The 23,116-nt window shown below is 56.4% G+C and overlaps 1 protein-coding gene across 1 annotated transcript in view; it reads left to right on the forward strand.

Moving 5' to 3' along the window:
- The first annotated feature begins 14,927 nt into the window (after positions 1-14,927).
- Positions 14,928-23,116, forward strand: part of LOC130848508 (mucin-5B-like) — a 33,408-nt gene continuing 25,219 nt past the window's right edge. The window contains exons 1-14 of the mRNA XM_057726990.1: positions 14,928-14,997; positions 17,931-17,984; positions 18,498-18,548; positions 18,846-19,107; positions 19,209-19,323; positions 19,427-19,517; positions 19,739-19,845; positions 20,547-20,748; positions 21,167-21,292; positions 21,418-21,535; positions 21,641-21,779; positions 22,091-22,201; positions 22,294-22,363; positions 22,703-22,840. Of these exons, the coding sequence (XP_057582973.1) occupies positions 14,928-14,997; positions 17,931-17,984; positions 18,498-18,548; positions 18,846-19,107; positions 19,209-19,323; positions 19,427-19,517; positions 19,739-19,845; positions 20,547-20,748; positions 21,167-21,292; positions 21,418-21,535; positions 21,641-21,779; positions 22,091-22,201; positions 22,294-22,363; positions 22,703-22,840 (1,654 nt within the window). The remainder of the gene's footprint in view (positions 14,998-17,930; positions 17,985-18,497; positions 18,549-18,845; positions 19,108-19,208; positions 19,324-19,426; positions 19,518-19,738; positions 19,846-20,546; positions 20,749-21,166; positions 21,293-21,417; positions 21,536-21,640; positions 21,780-22,090; positions 22,202-22,293; positions 22,364-22,702; positions 22,841-23,116) is intronic.

Consider the following 23,116-nt stretch of genomic DNA (forward strand, 5'->3'; position numbering starts at 1 on the left):
TAAAGATGGGAGAAGCTGGAGCTTCAGCTTTACAGTTTGGGAGATTATCAAGGGAATGCATGCAGGTGGAAAAGAAAGGGAGGAGAGGGGAGGAGAGGGGAAGGCAGAGGAAGGCAGGGGAGGGGAGGGGAGGGGAGGGGAGGAAGGTGTCCTTGCCCTGGGCTCCAGGAGACCTGAGACCTCACAGGGGAGGACCCTGCGGCCAGGCTGTGGGAGGCTGGCTCTGGGACGGAAAGTGGGGAGGGAGCCCTTCCTCTAGATGTAAGACACCAGATGCTCGTGCAGCCCTCGGCTTTGCCGACATGAACTCCGTGGCTCCTGGTGACCGAGACGGGGTCGCTGTCTGCGCCGTGCCTCTCTTGCAGCTCATAGCACCCACCCAGAGGCCACACCTGGCTGTTATTTCTTCACAGAATAGAATAAAAATAAAACATCAGCGTGTTACCATCGTAAAGCCCTTGAGTCCTGCCTCCTGAGGAAAACGTGTTTAAGGTTGAGGTTCCAAAAAGCATGGTTCCTGGGGCCAAGCAAGGACGGACAGAGGGACCAGGAAGACGCCCAGAGCTGCAAACAAAAGCGAAGACAAAAAACCAGCCCAGGACTCGGACATCCAGCATGATCAGATGATCAGACATGTGTCTAATGGGGAGCCCGGGGCTCTGCGCCACCAGTGATCAGCCTGGGACTTAGGGACCCCCCAGGACCCACCCCGGAGGTCCAGCTGCCGCAAGGGGCGCCCGGGATAGGGCAGGCCGGGGGGTCCCTGGGTCAGGTCGGAGTTGTGCAGCTGGATGGGAACCTCCCCTCCCCCACGCAGGGCTCAGGGAAGTTGGGGCCCCCACTCCCCAGCTGACAGGCCCCGAGGGGACCCCAGCACCCACACCAAGCTCAGGGCCACCCTGTCATGTGAGTGCCACAGCCCCCCACCCCCATGCAGTGGGGAGCAGGTGGGGCGCCTAGGGGGTCACAGCCTGTCTGCAGGTGCTGCCCACTTCAGGAGACCGTTCTGGGCAGGGGACCCAGCCCACCGGAGGCCATGAGGGGCCAGAAACCCCCGGGGCTGCGAGGTGGCCCTGCTTCCCACCCAGCCTCTCCCAGGTGCCCCTCCTTGCCCTGGGCCCCGGCCCTTCCTGCTTCCACCAGGGAAGCCAGCCCCGGGGGCACCGAGTGTCTACAGAGCCAGAGGCCCCACGGCAGCCTGGGTGTCTGGAGACGGTCCCCCAGGTGAGAGGAGGGGCCTAGGCCTTGTGGACCCCAGACTCAGCCTCACAGGCCCCAAGCTGAGCCCTTGGTGGAGGGACTTCCCACCCTGTCTCCAGACTCATCCTTTCCAGGATCCCCTCCTGCCTCAGGACGTGGGGCCTGGGGCTCCATCCCTGGGACTGGGTCTCTGTCTCCTGCTGTCTGCATCCACGCTCCGTCCTCAGCTGACAGCCGAGCCTCCACGATGCCACGTGAGGACCGTTCAGGGTGTGTGAAACCAGTGGCACGCTGGCCCTGCCGAGAGCGAGGGAGCAGGGCCGCTGCTGCAGGCGAAGCCCCACTCCCCAGGGACAGCACCTGTGCCAGCCCAAGAGGCCACGGGCCCTCCCTCCCAGCCCTCTCCTCCAGGCTCTGCACACAGCTGCCCTGGGCATGTCTCTCCAGCCACAGCTGCTAGTTTGGCACCTGTGTCTCTGCTCACCCTGCACCTGGGTGTGTGCGTCACCCCCACAGTCCCTGGCCTGGCGTGCAGACGTGGACGTGGGGCATGGGGGGGCACCGGGCAAACAGAGGGCGGGGGCTGCTCTGCTCGGCAGAAGCCCCTCCTCCAGAGGCAAGGCAGCCTCCTGGGGAAGGGGTCCGGGGCAGGGGCTGTGGGCGAGGGGCTCCAGCCAGTGCTGCCCCCCTCCGGCCCCCCATCCTGCTGGCCAGTGAGGTCCCTTCGGAGCCGCCCTGTGTTCCGAGTGGGCCTGGCAGCAGCTCTGCTGGGCAGACGTTTTGGGGGGGCACACGCGGAGAGGCGCCTCCAGCACCCCCCTCCGTGGGCTGGGGCACCCGAGTGGCCTCCATCCGACCCCCCACTCCCCCCACCGCTAGTCCAGCTCACCCCTCGGGGCCGTTCCTGGCCACCAGGACTCCCCCCCGCCCCGTGAGCCACCCCCCTCCTGTTACAGTTCAGAGTTCAAGTTCACCCATCGCTGGGGTGTCCCCCCGCCACTTACCACATCGGCCGCATCCCAGATTTGGGGGGAGGCAGGGTCCCTGACAGAACAGGAACAAGATACCCAGACCTGAGGGAACCCCTTCAGCCTCCCCAAGAACACGCAGCAGAGTGAAGTCAGGGCAGGGGAGCCTCCGGAGGTCACAGATCAGGCCTGGGCCTGTGACCCCCAAGAGGGTTGGGTCCTGCTGGGGGGCTGTGCCCTGCCGCTTGGCCTCCTCCATTCCAAGGCCTGAGTCCAGATGAGGGTGGCATGGCCCAGGATGGTGGTGTATCCCCTGGTGACCTCACTGGCCATCGCTGGGGCCCTGAGGCCGGTGGGAGAGGGCAGCAGACGGGGCCTGGGTGCAGATGACCGGCCAGCACGGCCTCAGGGCCAGGCGCCCCCTCAGCACTGGCTGGGCCGCATGGGGCCACGTGGGGGCCCCTCTGCCAGCCTGCAGTGCTGCGTCAACACGGGCTCCTGGAGGGAGGACGGCACGATGCCCACTGACACCTGGTCATCTCTGCCAGCGACCAGGACATCCCGCCCATGCTGTTTACTCTCCCTCACGCTGTCTTAATCCTGAGCAAACGTGGGCCCGGGGGCCTGACCTTGTCCTCTGTCCACATCTGCCTGCTCACGCTGGGCCACGCCTGCCCCTCGCCCAGGCTCTGCCCCCTCAGGGGGGCCCTGTGACCCTCCCCAAGACCCTGGCCCTGTTTGGGGGTGCTGCTTCTCCAGGACGTTCAACAGGGCTGGGGAGGAGGAGGGCAAGGGGTGGAGAGGGAGGAGGGGGAGGGGTGCGGGGAGGTGCCTCTTGCACCTGCCTGGGGACCTGCCACGTCATGGGGCCCCTGCTCAGGCTGGCTGTGCCCAGAAGATAGGGTGCCTGCCCCTCCCCTGCTCTCCCCTATTTCTTCCCCCTCCCCCTTTCCCCTTAGCTCTCCCCCACCTCACCACTGTGTCCCTGCCACGTCCAGCTGCAGTGGTACCCCCAGCCTCCCTCTAGTCCATTCTCGAAATCACAGCCACCATGGAGCTTTCTGGGGAGCTTTTGGTTACGATTTCCAGCTTATGGATAAGTTGCAGAAATAGTATAAAGAACTCCTGTCTGCCTTTAGCCCAGATTCTTCAGAGTTTGTATTTTGCTCCCTTTGCTGTACTGTTTGCTCTTGGGCTGTGCTGTGCTGGCCCTCCCCTCTCTCTGTGTCTACATATTTTCTCTGTACAACTGGAGTTTAAGAAGCTTGCTCCTTCACCCTAAATAGACGGGGTTGTGTCTTCCAGGAATAGGGTGGGTCCATCATAATGTAGCACCGCCGTCTACCCGCGGTCCTCAGGCCGCTAAAGCCCTCGCTGGTCCTGCTCATGTCCGTTCCTCTCAGTCTGGGGTCTGACCCAGGAATGGGTGTCACGTGAGCGCTGCCTCCTTAGTCACCTTTAACCTGGGATCTGTTCCTGGCCTTTCTCTGGGCTTCTTGACCTCGCCCTTTTTGAGGCTTGTGGGCCGGTTACTTGGTGCAGCACCCCCAAATCTGGGTCTGTCTGTGGCTTCCTCATGCCGAGGTTGGAGTACACACTTAGCAGGAGTGAAGCTATGTCCTTCTCAGTGCCTCATACCTGGAGGCACGTGATGTCGGTTGGACTCACCACTGGGAGTCCACTTTAGCTTAGGGTGGGTCTCTCAGGTTTTCCACTGGAAAGCAGCTATTTCTCCACTTGGAATTAATAAGGGTGCTGTGGGAGATGCTTGGGGACCACATAAGGGTCCCACTCCCCTTAGTGTTAGCACCCACTGATGCTTTTCTAATCACGTCCACTCTTCTTAGCTGTATTCTGCAGTAGGAAGAGCTTTCTCTTCTCTCCCATTTATTTATTTTTCGTGTATTCATTTAAATCAATTTAGTCTCATAAACTTGTATTTTCAGCACGACACTGTGGTGGGCTGGGAAACTCTAAGATCTCTTTTTCCACAGAAACATTGAAAAAGACAAGGAGAAACTGTCTGGACTAACTTTGTCAGAGCTCTAGAAAACAGTCAGAGGTTTACAGCAACTAAGCTAATGTCCAATCCAGAAGGCAGGAAAGTTTTGTGGCATTTTCAGAAGGCAGGAAAGTTTTGTGGCATCTTCAGAAGGCAGGAAAGTTTTGTGGCATTTTTACTCATCCTTGCCCATCCCCAGTGCAGAGGCAGTTTTGGTCTTGAATTGCTAACCCAGTTCCATTCCCCTCACCTATCCCAAACCAGAAGGATCAGAGAATACCATATTAGCAAGTTGTTGTGAACATCTGGTGGATTTGTGAAGGAATGATGCAAGGCACACATCTCTGTCTTGCTTAACTTGGAATTCCAGTGGCAAAAGTCGCAGACACTGCTCATAAAACTGAGAGGTAATTACAGACCCACAGACTCCTGGGGCAAGAGATTATTTTACAGTTGGAAACATAAAATGGACCATCTAAAGCTTGGGGGAGTTGAGGTAGGACTTTTTGAGAACTTAGGACATTCAAAAGCAGCCACACACATGCAGGGATTTAGAAAGAGCACACTCACGCCCAGGCAAGATTTCCTCTTGGGCTCAGAGCAAGCCTACCAAGTGCTGAAGGACAGAGTCAGGATGTGAAGACTTGGAAAGTTCCTGCTACTCAAGGAAACTCTGCCCAAACGCTGACCACAAGCTAAATGAACAGAGATTCAGTGACCACACACAACAAGGAATAGCCTTTGTAAAAACTAAAACTTTGGAAAAGTCTCAAAACAAATGGACCACTGTATCCTTCAACAACAACAACAATGAGAAAAGAAAAGAAAAAGAATAGCAAACACTGGGAAAAGGGAGAATCTGATTTCCAGAGTTACCATATTATGAGTCAACTCCCCAGTTGTCAACAAAAAAACCACAAGGTTTACAAAGAGCAAGAAAATATGGCCCATTCAAAGAAGCAAAATAAATTTACAGAAATCATCTATAGGCAGGTCAAGACATCAGTCTTTCTAGACAAATATTTTAAAGCTACTGCCTTAAGTGTGCTCAAAGAGTTAAAGTAAAACATGGACACAAACCATAGGAAATCAGGGAAGTGATGTATGTACAAATGAGAACACAAAGATAGAAATTATTTTTAAAAACAGAAATTCTGGTACAGTGACTGAAGTGGAAAATTCTCTAGAGGGGCTCCATAGCAGACTTGAGCAAGCAGAAGAAAGATTCAGTGAACTTGAAGACAGAACAGTTGAAATTATAAAATTTGAGGAGCAGGAAAAAAAAAGAGTGAAGAAAAGGGAATAGAGCCTAAGGGACCTGTCAGACATCATAGAGTGGGTCAACAAATGCATAATGAGAGTCCCTGCAGAGAAGAGAAAAGGGCAAAAATATTATGTGAAGAAATAATGGCTGAACACTTCCAAGAAGCTCAACAAACTCTAGGTAGGATAAACTCAAAGAGATCCACACTGACATCTGTTATAACTGAACTGTGAAAAGTCAAAGAAAAAATCTCAAAAGCAGCAAAAGAAATGAGACTTGCCACATACAAGTCATTCTCGATAAGATTATCAGCTGATTTATCATCAGCAAGTCATTAAGGCACTGAATGATGCATTTGAAGTGGTGAAAGAAAAAATGATCAACCAATAATTCTATATCTAGCAAAGCTGTCCTTTGAAAATGAGAGCAAAATTAAGACATTTCCAGATAAACAAAAACTGGGGGAGTTCATTACCACTAAACCTACTCTGTAAGAATTGCTAAAAGAAGCCCTTCAGTTTGACAGGAAAAGGCACTAGACAGTAAATCAAAGCTCTATAAGAAAATAAAGATCTCCAATAAAGCTAAATAAGAGGGCAAATATAAAAGCAAGTATTACTGTAATTTTTGTTTCTAACTCTATCTTTTATTTTTTTATGATTTAAAAGATAAATGCATTAAAATAATTATAAATCTGTTATTAGCACACGAGGCATAAAGGTTTAATTTGTTACAACAATAACATAAGGAGGGGATGGAGCTATATGGGATAAGACTTTTGTATGCAAATGAAACTAAACTGGTATCAATTCAAATTAGACTGTTTTCACTTTAGGGTGCCATATGTAATGGCATGATAACCACACAGAAAATATCTACATAATATATACAAAAAGAAATAAGAAAGGAATCAGTATTTGTCACTACAAAATATCAACCCAAAAGAAAGCAGTAATGGAGGAAATGAGGAACAAAAAAATGTAGAAGACACACAGAAAACAGATAGCAAAATGGCAGAAGTCCATCCTTATCATTAATCACTTTAAATGCAAATCAACTTAAACTCTCCATTCAGAAGGCAGAGATTGGCAGAATTGATTAAAAAAAAAAAACAGCAATCCAACTATATGCTGTCCACAAGAGATTCACTTTAGAACTGAAGACACAGATAGGTTGAAAGTGAAAGCATGGAAAAAGATATTCCATGCAAATAGCAACCAAAACAGAGCTGAAGTGGCTACACTAAGATCAGACAAAATAGAATTTTTTTATAAAAGTTTATAAGAGACAAAGAAGGGTATTATTTATTGATAAAAGAAAATGTTCAACAATATATAACAATTGTAAAGATACATGCATCAAACAATATAGTCCCCAAATATATGATGCAAACATTGGCCAACTTGAAAGGAGAGCTAGGTAACAAAACTACTAATAACAGTTGGAGACTTCAACGCCACACTTTCAATAATGTACAGAACAGCAAGATAGAAGATCAATAATGGAATAGAGGACTTGAAGAAGACTATAAACCAACTACACCTAACATATGTATACAGAACACTCTACCTATCAACAGCAGAATACACATTTTCTCAAGTGCACATGGGATATTCTCCACAATAAACTAATTGTTATGCTCTAAAACAAGTTTTAGTAAATGTTAAAAGATTAATATCATACAAAGTATCTTTTCTAACCATAAAGGAATGAAGCTACAAATCAATAATAGAAGGAAAGTTGTAAAATTCACAAATACGTGGAAAGTAAACAACAGACTCTTAAACAACGAATAGGTCAAATAAGAAATGAGAAAATCCTTAGAGATGAATGAAAAGCAAAACAAAACAAAGCAAACAAACAAAAAAAACCACACACACACAAAACATACCTAAACAGGAGATTCAGCAAAGGAGGTGCTGGGAGGAAAATTTATAGCTGTGAAACCTACATTAAAAAAGAAAAAAGATCTCAAACCAACAACCTAACTTTACACCTTAAAGGACTATAAAAAGAAGAGAAAACTAAACTCAAAGCTAGCAGAAGGAAGGAAAAAATAAAGGTTAGAGCAGAGATAAGTAAAATACAGAATAGAAAAAAAACAAAGTCAACTAAACCAAAAGGTGGTTCTTTGACAAGGTCAAAAAAATTGACAAACATTTAGCTAAATGAACTGGACAAAAAAAAAAAAAAAGGAGAATCAAATTTTAAAATCAGAAATGAAAGGGGCATTACTGTTAATTTTATAGAAACAAATATGATTAAAGGTTTGCAACAACATGGATGGACTTGGAGGGTAAACAGAAATAAGTCAGACTGAGAAAGACAAATACTGTATGATATCACTTATATGTGGAATACAAACAAATACAACAAACTAGTGAATACAACAATAACAAAAAAACAGAGTCATAGATGGGAGAGCAAACTGTGGTTACCAGTGGGAAGTAGGAAGTGGGGAGGACAAGATAGGGGTAGGGGATTAAGAGTACAAACTATTATGTATAAAATAAATAAGCTATGAGGATATATTGTACAACATGGGGAATGTAGCCAATATTTTCTAATAACTATGAATGAAGCATAACATTAAAGACTTGGAAATCACTGTGTTGTACACCTGTAAACTGTATTACATTGTATGTCAACTATACTTCAATAAAATGAAATAAAATACAATACCATGTATGGTTGCTCAAAACAGTTTAAAAAAAGTTTTCAGGATCTTTTGTATCACAATATTATTATTACTGGCATTAGTTTATAGTGTTCTGTGAATATGAAGGTGTAATCTAACAAGGGCAATATAGAATATTAAAGAATAAAACCACAAATGCTTAAAATCACAAAGAAATAAATATAATACAAATAATACTAAAAACTATGATTAAAGGGAATAGTATGAGAAATTGCATGCCAACGAATTTGATAAACTAGAAGAAATGGACAAATTCCTAGAAACACTGAGTCTACAAAACTTATTTATGAAGAAATAGACAGACTGAATGGACCTTTAACTAGTAAGGAGATCAGATCAGTAATTAAAAACCTCCCAACAGGACTTCCCTGGTGGAGCAGTGGTTAAGAATCCACCTGCCAATGCAGGGGACACAGGTTCGATCCCTGGTCCGGGAAGATCCCACATGCTGTGGAGCAACTAAGTCTGTGAGCCACAACTAATCGCCACATGAATAGATTGAAGAGGCAATAACCCACATCTCAATTAAAGCAGAAAAAGAATTTGCCAAAATTCACTACCTTTTCATGATTTAAAAAAAAAAAAATCGACAAACTAAGACTAGAGGGACATTCTCTCAATGTAATGAAGCCATATATGAAAAGCCCACAGCTAACATCACTCTCAATGGTGAAAGACAAAAGCTTTTCCTGTAAAATCAGGAAAAGACAATGATGCATACATGCACCACTTCTATTCAACACAGTATTAGAAGTTCGAGCCAAAGCAATTCGGCAAGAAAAAGAAGTAAAAGGCACCCAGATTGGAAAATAAAGAAACTATCCCTGGTCACAAATGACATGATCTTATATGTAGAAATTTCTAAAAATTCCACCAAACACTACTCAAGTTTGCTATGGTGTGAATGTTTCCCTCCAACATCCATTTTTTGGTATTCTAACCCTCAAAGGTGATGGTATTAGAAGGTGGGGCCTTTGGGAGGTGCTTAAGTCATGAGAGTGGAGCCCTCATGAATGGGATTAGTGCCTTACAAAAGTGGTTCCAGAGAGATCCCTAGCCTCTGGTGACTGCAAGAAGTGGGTAGTCTGAAACCAGGAAGGGGGCTTTCACCAGAACCCAATCACGCTGGCTGAATTCCACTCTCCAGAACTATGAGAAATAGATTTCTGTTCTTCATAAACAACCCAGTATATGGCATTTTGTTATAGCAGCCAAAGGGACTAAGACAGAGCTAATAAATGAATTCAGCAAGTTGCTATATGCTAGCAAGGAACAACCCGAAGAGGATATTAAGAAAATAATTTCATTCACAATAGCATCAAAAATAATAAAATACTTAGGATTAAAGTTAACCAAGGAGGCAAAGGACTTGCACAATGAAAGTTACAAAACACTGCTGAAGGAAATTAAAGAATACATAAAGAAGTAGAAAGACATCTCATATCCATGGATTTGAAGACTTAATACTGATAAGACAACAATATTACCCAAAGAGATCTACAGATTTTATGTGATCCCTAACAAAATCCCAATGGTGTTTTTGCAGAAATAGAAAAATCCATCCAGAAATGCACATGGAATCTTAAAGGAATAGTCAAAATACTCTTGAAAAAGAACAAGGTTGGAAGACTCATTCTTCCTGATTTCAAAACTTATTACAAAGCTACAGTACTCCAAACACTGTGGTCCTGTAGACATGTAGACCAATGGAATAGAACAGATAGCACAGAAATAAGCCCTGGCACACCCAGTCAGCTGGTTTTTGATGAGTGTGCCAAGACCATTCGGTGGGGGAAAGGAGTCTTTTCAACAAATGGTGCTGGGAAAACTGGATATCCACATGCAAAAGAGTGAAGTTGGACTCTTATCTGACACCATATATGAAAATTAGGTCAAAATAGATCAAAGACCTAAATGTAAGAGCTAAAACTATGAAATTCTTAGAAGAAAACCACGGAAAAATCCTTGTGATGTTGCTTGGCAATGATTTTTGGATATGACCCCAAAGCACAGGCAGCAAAAGAAAATCGATAAATTGGATTACATCAAAATTAAAACATTTTTGCATCAAAAGATATTATCAAGAGAGTGAGAAGACAATACACAGAATGGAGAAAATATTGGCAAATCGTATATCTGATTAGGGATTAATATTCAGGATCTTAAGAACTCCTAAAACTCAACAACAACAAAAACAACCCAACTGAAAAATGAGCAAAAGACTTGAACAGACATTTCTCCAAAAAAGGTATGCAAACAGTTAATTAGCAGGTGAACAGATGCTCAACATTAGTAGCCATTAGAGATGTGGTGAGGTACCACTTCACCCCTGTTAGGATGGCTGTTTTGAAAAAAGACGGGCTATAACAAGTGTTGGCAAGGATGTGGCAAAACTGGCACATTTGTGCACTGTTGCCGTGAATGTAAAATGCTTCTGTTGCTTGGTGATTCCTCAAAAAGTTAAACATAGGCTTACAATATGATCCAGCAATTCTACTGCTAGGTATGTACCCAAAGGAATTGAAAGCAGGGACTCCTGCATTTCCACCATCGTGTAGATAGCAGCCTTACTCACAACAGCCGAAAGGTGAAAGCAGCCCAAATGTCCATCAGCGGCTGAATGGATGAAAACAACGTAGTGTATTCATACAATCGAGTATTATGCAGCCTTAAAAAAGGAAATTCTGACACAGGATACCATGTGGATGACCCTTACAGACATTGTGCAATGTGAATACCTCAGTCCCAAGAGAACAAACACCGTACGATTGCACACGTGAGGACCTAGAAGAGTCAAATTCACAGAGACTGAAAGCAGGATGGAGGGGGCCAGGGCCTGGGGGATGGAGGGGGAGTTGTTTAATGGGTACAGAGTCTCTTTGGGATGATAAAAAAAAGTTCTAAGATGATGGTGGTGATTGTTGCACAACATCGTGAATGTACTTAATGCCAATTAATGTACACTCAAAATGGTAAGTTTCGTGTTATGTACATTATACTACAGAGACAAGAAAAAAACAAAAAACAAAAAACAAACCCTATGGTTTCCTTGCTTTAAATGTTCCAGTAACCTGTACCCCCCAAATTCAGAGTGAACCCCAACTCCTCCCCTCGTCCAACCTTGTCTACCCCAAATCCAGCTCCCCTCTTGCAGGTGTCCCAGTACCAGCCACACCAGGTGCCTTCAGACCTTGCAACGGGCCACATTCCTCCCTGCCCAGGGCCTTTGCACCTGCTGTTCCCTAATTTGCAGAGGGCTCCCTCCTCCCCTTCCTTCAGCTCAATGTCATCCCCACCCCACACACAGCTTTGGTTCCTTCAAAGCTCTTACACTCCCCTACACGGCCAGGTGTGCTGTGAGCTCCAAAGGGGACCTCTCTTCTCCTTGGCCATGTCAAATCCCCAGGGCCAAGGGCAGTACCCCTAGGGGCTCATCAGAATTTGCTAGAGGCAGGAAGGAAGGAGGGAAGGAGGGTGGGAGGGAGGGAGAGAGGAAACGGGCAAGGAAAGGGGTTTATGTGAAGACCAGGAAGAAGTAGAAGACGCTGGGGGTCTTGGTCTTCACACAGGGCAGGGGCTTGCTGGGGGAGGGTCTGCACATTTTTGCAGCCCTGGGGCAGGGTTAGGGGAGTGGGCACAGCCCTTCTCACAGAGGGGGGCGCTCTGGGGACCAGGATGCCCAGGTGGAGCCTGATCTGCCCCTCCCTGACACTCCCTGGGCGTAGACCAGGGCGGCGGAGACCCCATCTGAGGAGTGGGGGTTTCCACTCCCCGCAGAGGCCTGGCGCTCTGGGGAGCAGGCGGAGCAGGTGCAGGAGGCCTGCAGCCCCAGAAAGCCCTGGGGGGAGCCCTGCGCAGGCCTAGAGCCAGCCAGGCCTTAGACCCCCAGGGCCATGTGCCCCATCCTCCTGGACCCTCCACAGTGTGCGGTGTGGAACTGGGCCAACGGCCAGCGCTCAATAAATGCCTGAGACCTGATGTACCCCAGTGCCCGTGGCCCTGGCCCCGCACTACTGCGGTGGGAGGTGGGTCAGCAGGGAGGGGTCAGCAGAGAAGGCGCCCGAGCCTCGGGGACGACCCCCTCCAGGGGCTTCCAACACGGCTGAGGCACTGGCCCGGACAGCACGCTCCGGGCCCTGGGGGGTGAGGGGTCTTTTCTGCGGGTGGGATCGCGTCCGCCTGCGGGCTCTGCGGGCTGAGCGCCGGACAGGGTGCGCCCCAGGCGGGGCAGGTCTCTGGCACTTTGCTGCAGCCTCCCCGAGCCCCAGGAGGCCTGGCCCCTGCCCTCCTTCCCGGCAGCCTTGCGCCTTGCTTCCTTCTTCTTCTGTTCTCGGCTCTCTCAACTGTGAAGGGGTAAACTCGCTGAGCAAACAGGCTGGGCTCCGCGGTCCACATCCGGGATGTCTCAATCCCGAGACCCTGCTGGCCACCACGGCCAGCCCTGCCCGAGGATGGCGCTGCGGGTGGGGGTGGGGGGACAGGGCAGCATCGGGCCATGCGGGCAGCTGTCCTCCCCTCGCTCTCCGGGTGCACTGATTGAGCGCACACTGCGTGCCACTCGGAGTGCTCCTTCCGGGGTGGGGGTTGGGGGGCCGGATGATAACCTGGAAGCTTGAAGGGATAGAGGGCCCAGAAGCCCAGGCTGCTCGCACGTGGGGGGGGGGAGGGGGGGCGAGGGCGGGGAGGGGGGGCGAGGGCCCGCCCCGCATGGGGACTGGGACTGCAGGGTCCCCGCCACCCAGGGCAGGCAGAGGGTTGTGCCAGCCATGAAGGTATCCAAGCTCCGGCCCAGGGCACAGATTGAGAGCTAAGCCTTTGGGGAGGGGGGACAAGGCCGGGCACGAGGGCTCAGGCTGGGGGGTCCAGGTTCCCCGTTTCCTTCCTTCCTTCCTTCCTTCCCTCCTTCCCTCCTTCCTTCCTTCCTTCCAGGGGTCCAGGCAGCATGCACTCCCCACGGACATGACATGACGGACCAGGTGCTACCGCCTGGAGGAGGGCAGGAAGGCTGGGCACAGCCACAGCCTGAGAGAACAGAAGGGCCGGTGCGGGGTAGGGGGCCCTCTAGTGCACCCTCCAGGCCTGGCCTGCCAGGGGCCCCGCCCAGCCCTCCCCCAGAGGCCCCTCTGGCCGTGCCCTCTGCAGAGGGGACAACTGGGTTGTCTGTGAAAGAGAATTTTGGAGACCACACACCCCAACCCGGGAGGTGACAGTGAGGATGGGGGAGGGGCAGCCGGGCCGCGGCCCCAGCGCCTGCCCTGGGGTCCCGGAAGCAGGCAGGCAGTGGGATCTGAGCCCACGCTGGGACCCAGGGCCCAGGTCTGCAGGAGCCCCCGTGCTGGTAGGGTGCCAGAAACCTCCAAAGACACCAGGAACCAAAAGGAGACGCAGGGCCTGTGGGGCGCTTGGCCAAGCTGGGGGGATGACGTCGGCAAAAGACGTTTAGAGATTTAAGATGGGTTTTCCCTTTGCCCAAGAAATTCCACTTCAATGGACTTATCAGAAAGACAAAGGTGGGGGGCGGGGCTAGGGAGTGGGTACCAGGTGCTCTGGGCTGTGAACCACGCAAACAGGAAACCACCCACCACGGGCGGGCGGCAGATCACAGCCCTGGGCCCTGGGGGTGGCCCCACCGCCACCCCCGGCAGCCCTGCACTCAGACACCTCAGGTTTGGGGTGAGGATGGCTGGGGTGGCTGCAGGAGGGACATCGTGGGGGCGAGTCACTGACCAGGGGAGTGGTTACCGTGTGACCCTCCCCAGAATCAGCCACACCAGCCGGGGGCGCTGGGTCTTCTCAGCTTCCACCTGGGGCAGGTACTGGGGTTTAGAGACCCCCGGCCCTCAGGGTCCCCCAACAGCCCCGCTGGGGGCCCCGGGGGCAAGGTCCCTGCTCAGCCTGCTGTCAGCCTGGGATCCAGGCTGTGCCCCTTCCCTGGGGTTAGCCGGCTGGCCTTGGGAGAGAGGCGAGGGTCAAACAGGACCCGGCCGGGAGCCCCTGGCCCTGCCTTGGGTGCCTGTCCCAGGGTGCGTGCCAGGGCGTCAGTCCTCAGGGTCTCAGTTTCCTCTTGAGTTTGAACTTGGTGACAGAGGGGAGCCCTGAGACCTGGAAGGGTCCTGCTGGCATGGCGGGGGGACTCTGGGACCCCCAAGAGCCTGCAGATGGGTACCCGCCCTCCACATGTGGCATCCACAGTCTCCCCACAAGCAGGAGCTCCTGCCCCCCGCCCCCCCCCCCCCCCCCCCCCGGGCCAGGCTGAGCAATGACCTCACCCCTCCCCACCCCTCTGGTCAGCTCCCCACGGCGCCTCCTCCCCTCCGCTCCCTCCTCACAGCCTCAGCCAGGCTCCCGGGTGGCTGCCCAGGGTCTGAACCTGCTTGCTGGCCCCCTCCCACCCCATCCTATTGAGGAAGCAGGGCTGTAGCCAGGCAGGACCCTGGTGGGTGGTCCGAGGCAGCCCTGCTTCGTGGGGGCTCTGCCCACACCACCCTCCCAGCTCCCACACCCGCCCTCCCTTTTGACTCTCAGAGGCTGCTGGGGTGGGGGGGAAGGGGGGGTCCTGCGTCTCTGGGGCCCAGAGCCACAAATCCTTCCTCCTCCAGGCTCTTTCGTGCCACGGCCCCTCCCCAAGTGCAAACACACGTGGCTGTCGTGGGGAGAGGACAGCACCGTGCATGGCCCAGGAGCTGGGCACGGGGCCAAGGCCTCCTGCTATATAAGCCCCAGGGCGCCCAGGGGAGCGAGCACCGCTCCCCATTCCCTCCTCGCTGCCTGCCCACCGCCGTGCCGGCCCTCAGGATGGGCGCCCTGAGCGGGTGCCAGGTGCTGGCATGGGCCCTCGTGGCCCTGCTCTTGGCGCAGAAGACAGGTAAGGCTGAAGCCCCTCACTCCACCTGGGCGGCCTCCGCAGGCCACCCACCTGGGTGTCTCCTGCCAATAAGGCACAGCGGGTCCTCCATGGGGCCCTGCATGTCCCAGACTGCTGGCCCCTGGGGGGCCCAGCCTGCGTTGGAGAAGTTAGGTTTCCTTGGGGAAACCAAGGGTCTTGGCCTCCGGGATGGGATGGGGGCGGGCTCTGGGAGAAGAGCCTGGGCTGGGGGTCTCTCTGGTCCCCATGAGGTCCCCAGAGCAGAGTGGGCAGGGGATGGCACAGGTGCCTGATGGCCGGGGGGCAGCAGAGCTGCATCGTCCACACTCTGCCCTCCGGGGTGGCCCGGGTAACGGCCGTCACGGCAGCCCCATCAGAACGTTCCCTCGCCCTGCTCCTGGAGCCGTGCCTGCCCTGCGGCCTTGCTCATCCTCCCCACCTGACTGTCACCTGCGGGCCCTGCGGGCACTCCGCACCGGGAAAGCACCGTGAGCCCTAATACTTACTGTCAACATGAAAGATGTTGCCCGGGGCTTCCAGCGACACCCAGCGGGACTGGCCTCGAGCCCTGGTGGCCGGGGGCCACCCTTCCCATCCCCAGGCCCCAGAGTCTGCTCCTGCAGTCCCTCTACGGCACCTCACCCCAAGCGCAGGGGTCTGGGCAGGTGGGCACCAGCCCGAGGCTCTCTCCATCTGTGAAAGGGAAGCAGTAGAGGAGAGGGTGCTGTCTCCTACAGCCCCTGCCCAAGCCACCTTTCTTGGAGGGTGAGGAGGGCTGGTGGGGTGGGGGGCTTTCCCGTAGCAACTGCTGGTGGGGGTCCCTGGATGTCGCCTGGACAGCTGCGCAGTTTGGGTGGCTGTCCAGCCTGCCCGTCCCAGCCATGGCAGCGGGTCTGCTGTCAGCCCACTCCCCTCGGACGGGGCTGTGCTCTGGTCAGAAGGAGACACGCGTGTGGCGGGTGTGATCTTGGAGAGGCAGCAGTGAGCAGCGGCTTGAAGCGAGATCTTAGATCCCTGCCCAGGAAGTGGGCCTGGGCAGCCTGGATGAAAACCACGGATCCCAGCCACCAGGAGCTCCAGGCTAGAAACAAAATTCCCCTGGCCTTTGCTCCCTGTGAGAAATGAAAAATGCATTTCTCAAGGGGGCAAAAACTGTAAAAACAGGTACAAAGTTTACTATTAGAGACACAGCACAACAAGTGGGAGAGCACACAGAGAAACAGCTTGTTTAGTTAAGGCAGAAGCAAGGCAGAGATACCCCCATCCCCCCCACCCCCAAGAGAAAGGGTGTGGGTGTCCCCCCACAATGAGGAGGAGGGCAGTAAAGAGGTGGTTAAGTCATTCACACAGGGCAGTTCTTCCCGGTCTTTGTTTACCTTTGGCCAATTATCTGGTTTCTCTTTCCAAACCCTTAACTGCCCTAGGACCCTCCCCAACGTGCGGGCGCAACTTTTTTCCAAGACGCATCCCAGTCCAGAGGCCTGTGGGCGGCCGTGGCATCACTTACTAGGGGTGACTTTGACCCCCCAAGGAGCCTTTCTGTGCAGGAGCTGTGTCTCTCTCTCCCCAAGGACAGGAAATACATGACCTTGATCTTTCACTCAAACAGGGTTTAGCCCCCTCTGTTCCTGCCATGACTGTTCTCTTAAAGTGTCCACAGGAGGTAAAGTCCAGCTGTTTACCGGTGCTCCTGTTGTTATTTCCACCTTGAAGTGCAGACAGGAGGCCGGTCAAAAATACCTAGCCTGGAGCCCACTTGCCTCCTGCCTCGGGTAATGTAAAGAGGAGGCCAGCTGTAAATGCCCAGCCTAGAGCCCATCCATCTCCTGCCTCGCATGGGTGTCCCCTGGGCCGGAGCCCCCTTTGGGGTGGGTGAGGCTGGGCCCTGAGTGGAGGGGCTTCCCATCAGGGGGACGTGCACCCACACTGCAGCGTGATGGGGTGGTCAATGGTGGGCATTTCTCTGGCCACGCGCTGGACCCCCGGTTCACTGGGTGGTCACCTGGCCCGAAGAGGGGTTGTCATGCGTGCCTGTCCGTGTGAACCCCCGGTTTCTCGATCACGGGGTGGGCACAACAGCTGGCACATGCAGAAGGGGCTGCGGGTCTGGGGTCAGGGCTGGACAGGGGAGGAGCCGCGCTTCTGAGAAACGCAGTCGACCAGGGCCCTTGAGAGGAGAGAGACGCTGGGCCAGTCCCCATGGTCCCTGAATTGCTGTCCCAGCCGGGAAGGCCACACAGGGAGCAGAGCCTGGTGTGGCAGCTGCAGAGCTGGGCACTGGCCCTGCCAGGGACACGGGGACCTCCGGGGCTTCACCGCCCATTCCCCATGAGGGGCAGGCTTGGGCTGAGCGTGGAGACCCCTGCACACGTGATGAAGGAATTCTGAGGCCGTGCGGACGTGGTGCCCCAGCCCCGACCCGGCAGAGAGGGGCCTGGACGGGGCTCAATCTTGTGCCCCTAATCCTAACCTGGACACTGGAGGGGAGTGCCTGGTGGCGGGGGACACACAGGTGACCTCGGGGGCTGTGCCAGCCCCGGGGGCCGCAGGCCTCCCACCTGCACAGCTGCCTGGTGGTTGTAAGGCGGTGCTGGCTCTGGTCTTGGGTTTCCGCTAAGTCCCACCCGGGAGCCTCCCCAACAAAGCCAGGCTTTGTCCTTCTGTGAGGGATGCTGGATGGGGCCGAACGCTCCTCCTGGGGTGGCCTGGGGTCAGCGAGCCCAACACCTTTTCCTGATTCCATGCTATCCTGAGCCACAGCGAGATGTGGTGCAGAGGGGGAGGGCCGGTCAGCTCCCTGCCGAAGCTCCCACCCCAGCATCGGGCGCTGCTCATGCGGCCGCCATCCTGCAGCCCTCGGAGACACGCTCCGCCACCCAGGGATGGGCGGCTGTCACCCGGCTGCTCACGGACTCCCGTTCCCTTTCCCGCAGAGGCCCAGGGCAGCATGGAGCAGAGCTGGGAGAGTCAGGAGGCCATCATGGACGGTGAGGGGCTGGACAGTGGCAGGAAGGGCCCCTCGGGGAGCCGGCAGGGGGTCTGGGCAGGGGCTGGGGGGTGGTCCCCTTTCCACATGGGCTACGTGTCACACAGAGACCCTCTGGGGTCCCACCTGCCCACAGGAGGGGACAGCCGGGGTGGGGGGCACTAAGAAAACAAAGGCGCCCAGCAGAGAGGCTCAAAGGCTCACACACACGCACTCACACCCGTGTGCACACCCACTTGCACACCTACACGCGTGTGCGTACATGACTGCCCACCCCCTCTCACAGGCGTGCACCCTCTCACCAGCTCACACGCACACACAGTTGGGGAAACACACAGACCCGGGCAGGAGCGTGTCCCAGAGGGGAGGCCGTTGGTCCTGGGCTCCCCGGGCTGGGTCAGGCCTGGGCTCCCTGCTGCCCCAGGGCGGCGGCGAGGAGGACGCGGTCCCGGGAGGGGTGCCCCGGCGGTCCCTGCCTGGCCACGTCCTGGGTGTGACCTGGCTCACTCTGCAGCCCAGCAAGTGACCTTCATCCCGCCCGTCACCATCTTTCCCACCATGAGCCGTAAGTGGACGCCACCCACTGCCCATGGGGGCGGGGTGTTGGCCAGCCCCGGGGGTGGGCACAGGACTGGGGATAAAGCCAGAGCTGTGCGGGCAGCCGGGCAGCTGGGAGGGGCTGGGAGGCTTCCCTGCGATGGCTCTCCTGGGGGCTGACCTGAGTGCTGGGGGAGGGCCATCCGGGGTCCCGGGGAAAATCCAGAGCAGAGGGGAGCGAGGAAGGGGGCAGCAGCTCCCCACCCCGAAACCGGGGGCCTGGTCCCAAGGAAGCCTGCCCTCCCCCACCACGCACGCCCCACAGCCCTGAACGCAGCGCACAGCGGGCGCGTGTGTAGCACCTGGGGCGACTTCCACTATAAGACCTTCGACGGCGACGTCTTCCGCTTCCCTGGGCTGTGCAACTACATCTTCTCCGCGCACTGCGGCGCCGCCTACGAGGACTTCAACCTCCAGCTCCGCCGCGGCCTGGTGGGCTCCAGGCCCACCATCACCCACATCGTCCTCAAGGTGCAGGGGCTGGTGCTAGAGGTCTCCAACGGCTCCGTCCTCGTCAATGGGCAGCGGTGAGCCCGGGGTGCGGAGGGACCGGGGCTCAGGAGGGCCTGGGGTCAGAGCTGGCAGGGAGGGCACGGGACCCGTGGGAGCACCGAAATTTCCGCCCCAGGACGGAGCTGCCCTACAGCCGCGCCGGCCTCCTGGTGGAGCAGAGCAGCACCTACGTCAAGATCAACACCCAGCTGATGCTGACCTTCATGTGGAACGGAGAGGACAGCGCCCTGGTGAGGGAGCCACCCGGGGGGGGCCCTGCAGGGGCCGGGTGAGGGGTTGCCGGGGGCCCTGCCAGGCCAGCAGAGGCTGGAGCTGCCCCTTCCCTGCTCCCAGCTGGAGCTGGACCCCAAGTACGCCAACCAGACGTGCGGCCTGTGCGGGGACTTCAACGGGCTCCCGGCCGTCAGCGAGTTCTATGCCCACAGTGAGTACGCCCAGGTCCGGGTGCGGCAGGTGGCCGAGCCCAAGCCGGACGGTCCCAGGGAGACTGGGGGCATGGAGTGGGGGCCTCGCTGGGGTGCTAGGCAGGGGGGTGGCAATGCTTCCAGTGACCCCCCGAGGGAAGTTTTGGGGGTCCTGAGCACCGGCGGGAGCTCTGCCCCAGAGCCCCTCGGGCCCCCTGCATGGAGTGTCTCCTCTCTGCAGATGCCAGGCTGACCCCCCTGCAGTTTGGGAACCTGCAGAAGCTGGACGGGCCCACAGAGCAGTGCCAGGACCCCCTGCCCTCCCCAGCTGACAACTGCACAGATGAGGTGAGTGCCTGCCCGCAGCCCCTGCAAAGATGTGTCCCCCCAAACACAGTCCCCCCAAGAGAGGGCACTCAGGAAGCCTGGGCAAAAGCCCTTCCAATGAGCTAGGGGGACCCCACCTTTGGAAATGGCCTAGAAGCTCCGGGATCCCCAAAACCAGCAGAATCCACGGGCCTTAAATGTGGACCTGGAGCCAGTCACAGGGGATGGGTGAAGAAGGAGGATGGTCATCACTAGGTCAGCACTGACCCTGCTGGGGCAGGCAGGCACCTCCACTTCCCCCTCCTCTGAACCGCGTCCAGGGCGCGGTTTTCACCCTTCCTGGACGCTCGCACCGTGGGCAGAAATGTCCTGGAGCCCAGGACGGGTGCAGGAGTCCAGGGTCGTGGGTCACCAAGCAGAGCTCTGCACAGGGCAGGTGCCAGTTCTCAGTGGCTGAGCAGAAGGCTGGGTGGGTGGGTGGAGGGATGGATGGAGGGATACGTGGATGGACAGACAGACAGAGAAATGGAAGGACAGATGCGTGGATGGAGGGAGGGAGGGATGAGAAGATGGGTGAGTGGTGGATGGTGGGCGAGCAGGTGGCTGGCTGTCTGGACGGAACCCCAGGGGAAGGGGGGTCCCCGGCCTAGGGTGAGGCTGCAGGGCTGGGGTCCCCATGGGTCCTGCACAGAGGACGGGACCTCCAGCCTCTGTCTCCCCAGGAAGGCATCTGCCGCCGCACCCTGCTGGGCCCAGCCTTCGCTCAGTGCCACAGGCTGGTGGATGCCGAGGTGTACGTGGCCGCCTGCACCCAGGACCTCTGCCGCTGCCCCACCTGCCCGTGTGCCACCTTCGCTGAGTACTCCCGCCAGTGTGCCCACGCCAGGGGGCAGCCGCAGAACTGGAGGGGCCCTGACCTCTGCTGTGAGTGCCCCCACACACTGGGGGGCAGCCCCAGGCCCTGCACCCACACCGGGTCCCTGGGGAGAGCGAGGGAGGGGACCCCTGGGCAGGACACCTGGCACCTGGCTGGGGCTCCCAGGCAGGTGCAGGCCCTTGAGGGGCCCACAGCGAGAAGCTGGCAGAAGAGCGGGGGGAGGCCTGGGGGCCCAGAGAAAGGATAGGACCTGGCCTGGGCACACTGAGCTGGGCTCACCCCTGTATCCAGATGGGGGCGGGAGGGCTGTCCCTGGAGGCACTGGGCTCCGTGCTACCCTCCCATCCTGCCTCACCCAGAAGATGGCTAGAGGGGGCAAGAGGCACCCCTTTGGAGACCCTTGGTGGCACATGGGAGGCAGAGCAGTGTGGCTTCCTGGAGCCAAGCACTGCCTCCTCCCTGCAGCCCAGACGTGCCCCCTGAACACGCAGCACCAGGAGTGCGGCTCACCGTGTGTGGACACCTGCTCCAACCCAGAGCGCTCCCAGCTCTGCGAGGACCACTGTGTCGACGGCTGCTTCTGCCCCCCAGGCAGGTCCTCCGGGCCCTGGGGGACCGCCCCCCACCCAGGCCTCTGCCCCTACCCGGTCACTGTGTCTCCAACAGCTGAGCCCCACCTCCGCTGACCGCGCGTGCCCTCCCCTGCTGCTCCCCAGGCACGGTGCTGGACGACATCACTGACTTGGGCTGCCTGCCCCTGTGGCAGTGCCCCTGCACCCACGGTGGCCACACCTATGCCCCCGGGGCCTCCTTCACCACCAGCTGCAGCTCCTGGTAGGTCCCGGCCGCCCTGCACCTGCCCCTGCCCCTGCCCCTGCCTGGGACGGGCCTCACCTCCCCCTCACCATGGCCCCTCTGTTGTGGCCTCCCCACACCCAGCACCTGCTTCGGGGGACGATGGCAGTGCCAGGACCTCCCGTGCCCAGGCACCTGCTCTGTCCAGGGCGGGTCCCACATCTCCACCTATGACGAGAAGCTCTATGACCTGCACGGGGACTGCAGCTATGTCCTGACCAAGGTGAGCCCCCGCTGCTGGGCCCCTCCTGGGCCCCTCAGCCCTCCTCTGCCCCAGGAAGGGTCCCATGATGGCCTGCAGAGCGGTGACGTCCCCCAGGGTTCCGTTCCGAGAGGAAGCTCACACGCATGGGGGCCAAGGGGCCCCTGGGTGCGGAGACAGGCTGTGCAGAGGTGACCACGTGCCGGAGCCTCCCCCCCGGCCCCCCGCAGGGGCTTCCCGGGCACAGGGCACCACACACACACAGCCCCTCCCTGCCCGGGTTGGGGGGCTGGGCTGGCCAAACCAGCACACGGTGGGCTCTGTCCCGTCAGAAATGTGCGGACAACAGCCTCACCGTGCTGGCTGAGCTGCGGAAATGCGGCCTGACAGACAACGAGAACTGTCTGAAAACTCTGACACTGGCCTTGAGCGGAGGGCACACGGTGAGGGCCCCGGCTGGGGGGGTGGCGGCCGTCCTCTGGGGTGGCGGGTGGGCTCCTCCCCACGCTGACTGCGCCCCGCCTCCCCTCGCCAGGCTGTCCAGATCCAGGCCAATGGCGCGGTGTTCGTGAACTCCATCTACACACAGCTGCCTGTGGCCGTGGGTACGTGGCCCCACAGGGAGTGGGCCCGGCTGCTACCAGGCGGGGCCTCCAGGCGGCAGCACAGGGCCGGCGGGTCCCTCGCTAGTTCTTTGTGGCCTCGGATGGCCCTGGACCGCCCAGGGCTGGGATCTCACCTGCAAGGTGGGGCTGTCGGCAGCCTCGCCGGTGGCTCTGTGGGAACCTGTGTGGCGCACATGTGGTGCCTGGCCTCGTGGGAGTGTCAGCTGGCTCTCGGGCCCTGGGGGGGTGGCCACGGGTCCTGCCGGGTGGTCACGGGAGCCTGCAGCTCAGGCTCGACTGGTCAGCATGGTGGCCTCTGACTGTCTCCCATCCCCGCAGCCAACGTCACCATCTTCAGGCCGACGTCCTTCTTCGTCCTGGTGCAGACGGGCCTCGGGCTTCAGCTGCAGGTACAGCTGGTGCCCCTCATGCAGGCGTTCCTCAGGCTGGACCCCGCCTACCACGGCCAGATGTGCGGTGAGGCGGGCGGTGGTGGTGGAGCGGGGGATGGCAGACGGGCCAGAGACGGCACGGGGGCGGGGGCAGTGGCTCCCCGGGTGCAGCGGGGACCCCGGTGGGAAGGCGGGCCAGCAGGACAGAGAGCAGGGCATGCTGCCTTCACCTGGGCTTCGCGTAGGGGCGGACCCCCCCAACAGGCCTCATCTGCAGATGGCTCTGAACCGACATCCCGGGACGGGGCTGTCCAGCCGGGCTGCCTTGTGGTGGTGCCTGCAGCTCCAGGATCCTGGACGG

This window comes from Hippopotamus amphibius, chromosome 3, assembly GCF_030028045.1.
Source record: "Hippopotamus amphibius kiboko isolate mHipAmp2 chromosome 3, mHipAmp2.hap2, whole genome shotgun sequence".
Classification (NCBI taxonomy): Eukaryota; Metazoa; Chordata; class Mammalia; order Artiodactyla; family Hippopotamidae; genus Hippopotamus; species Hippopotamus amphibius.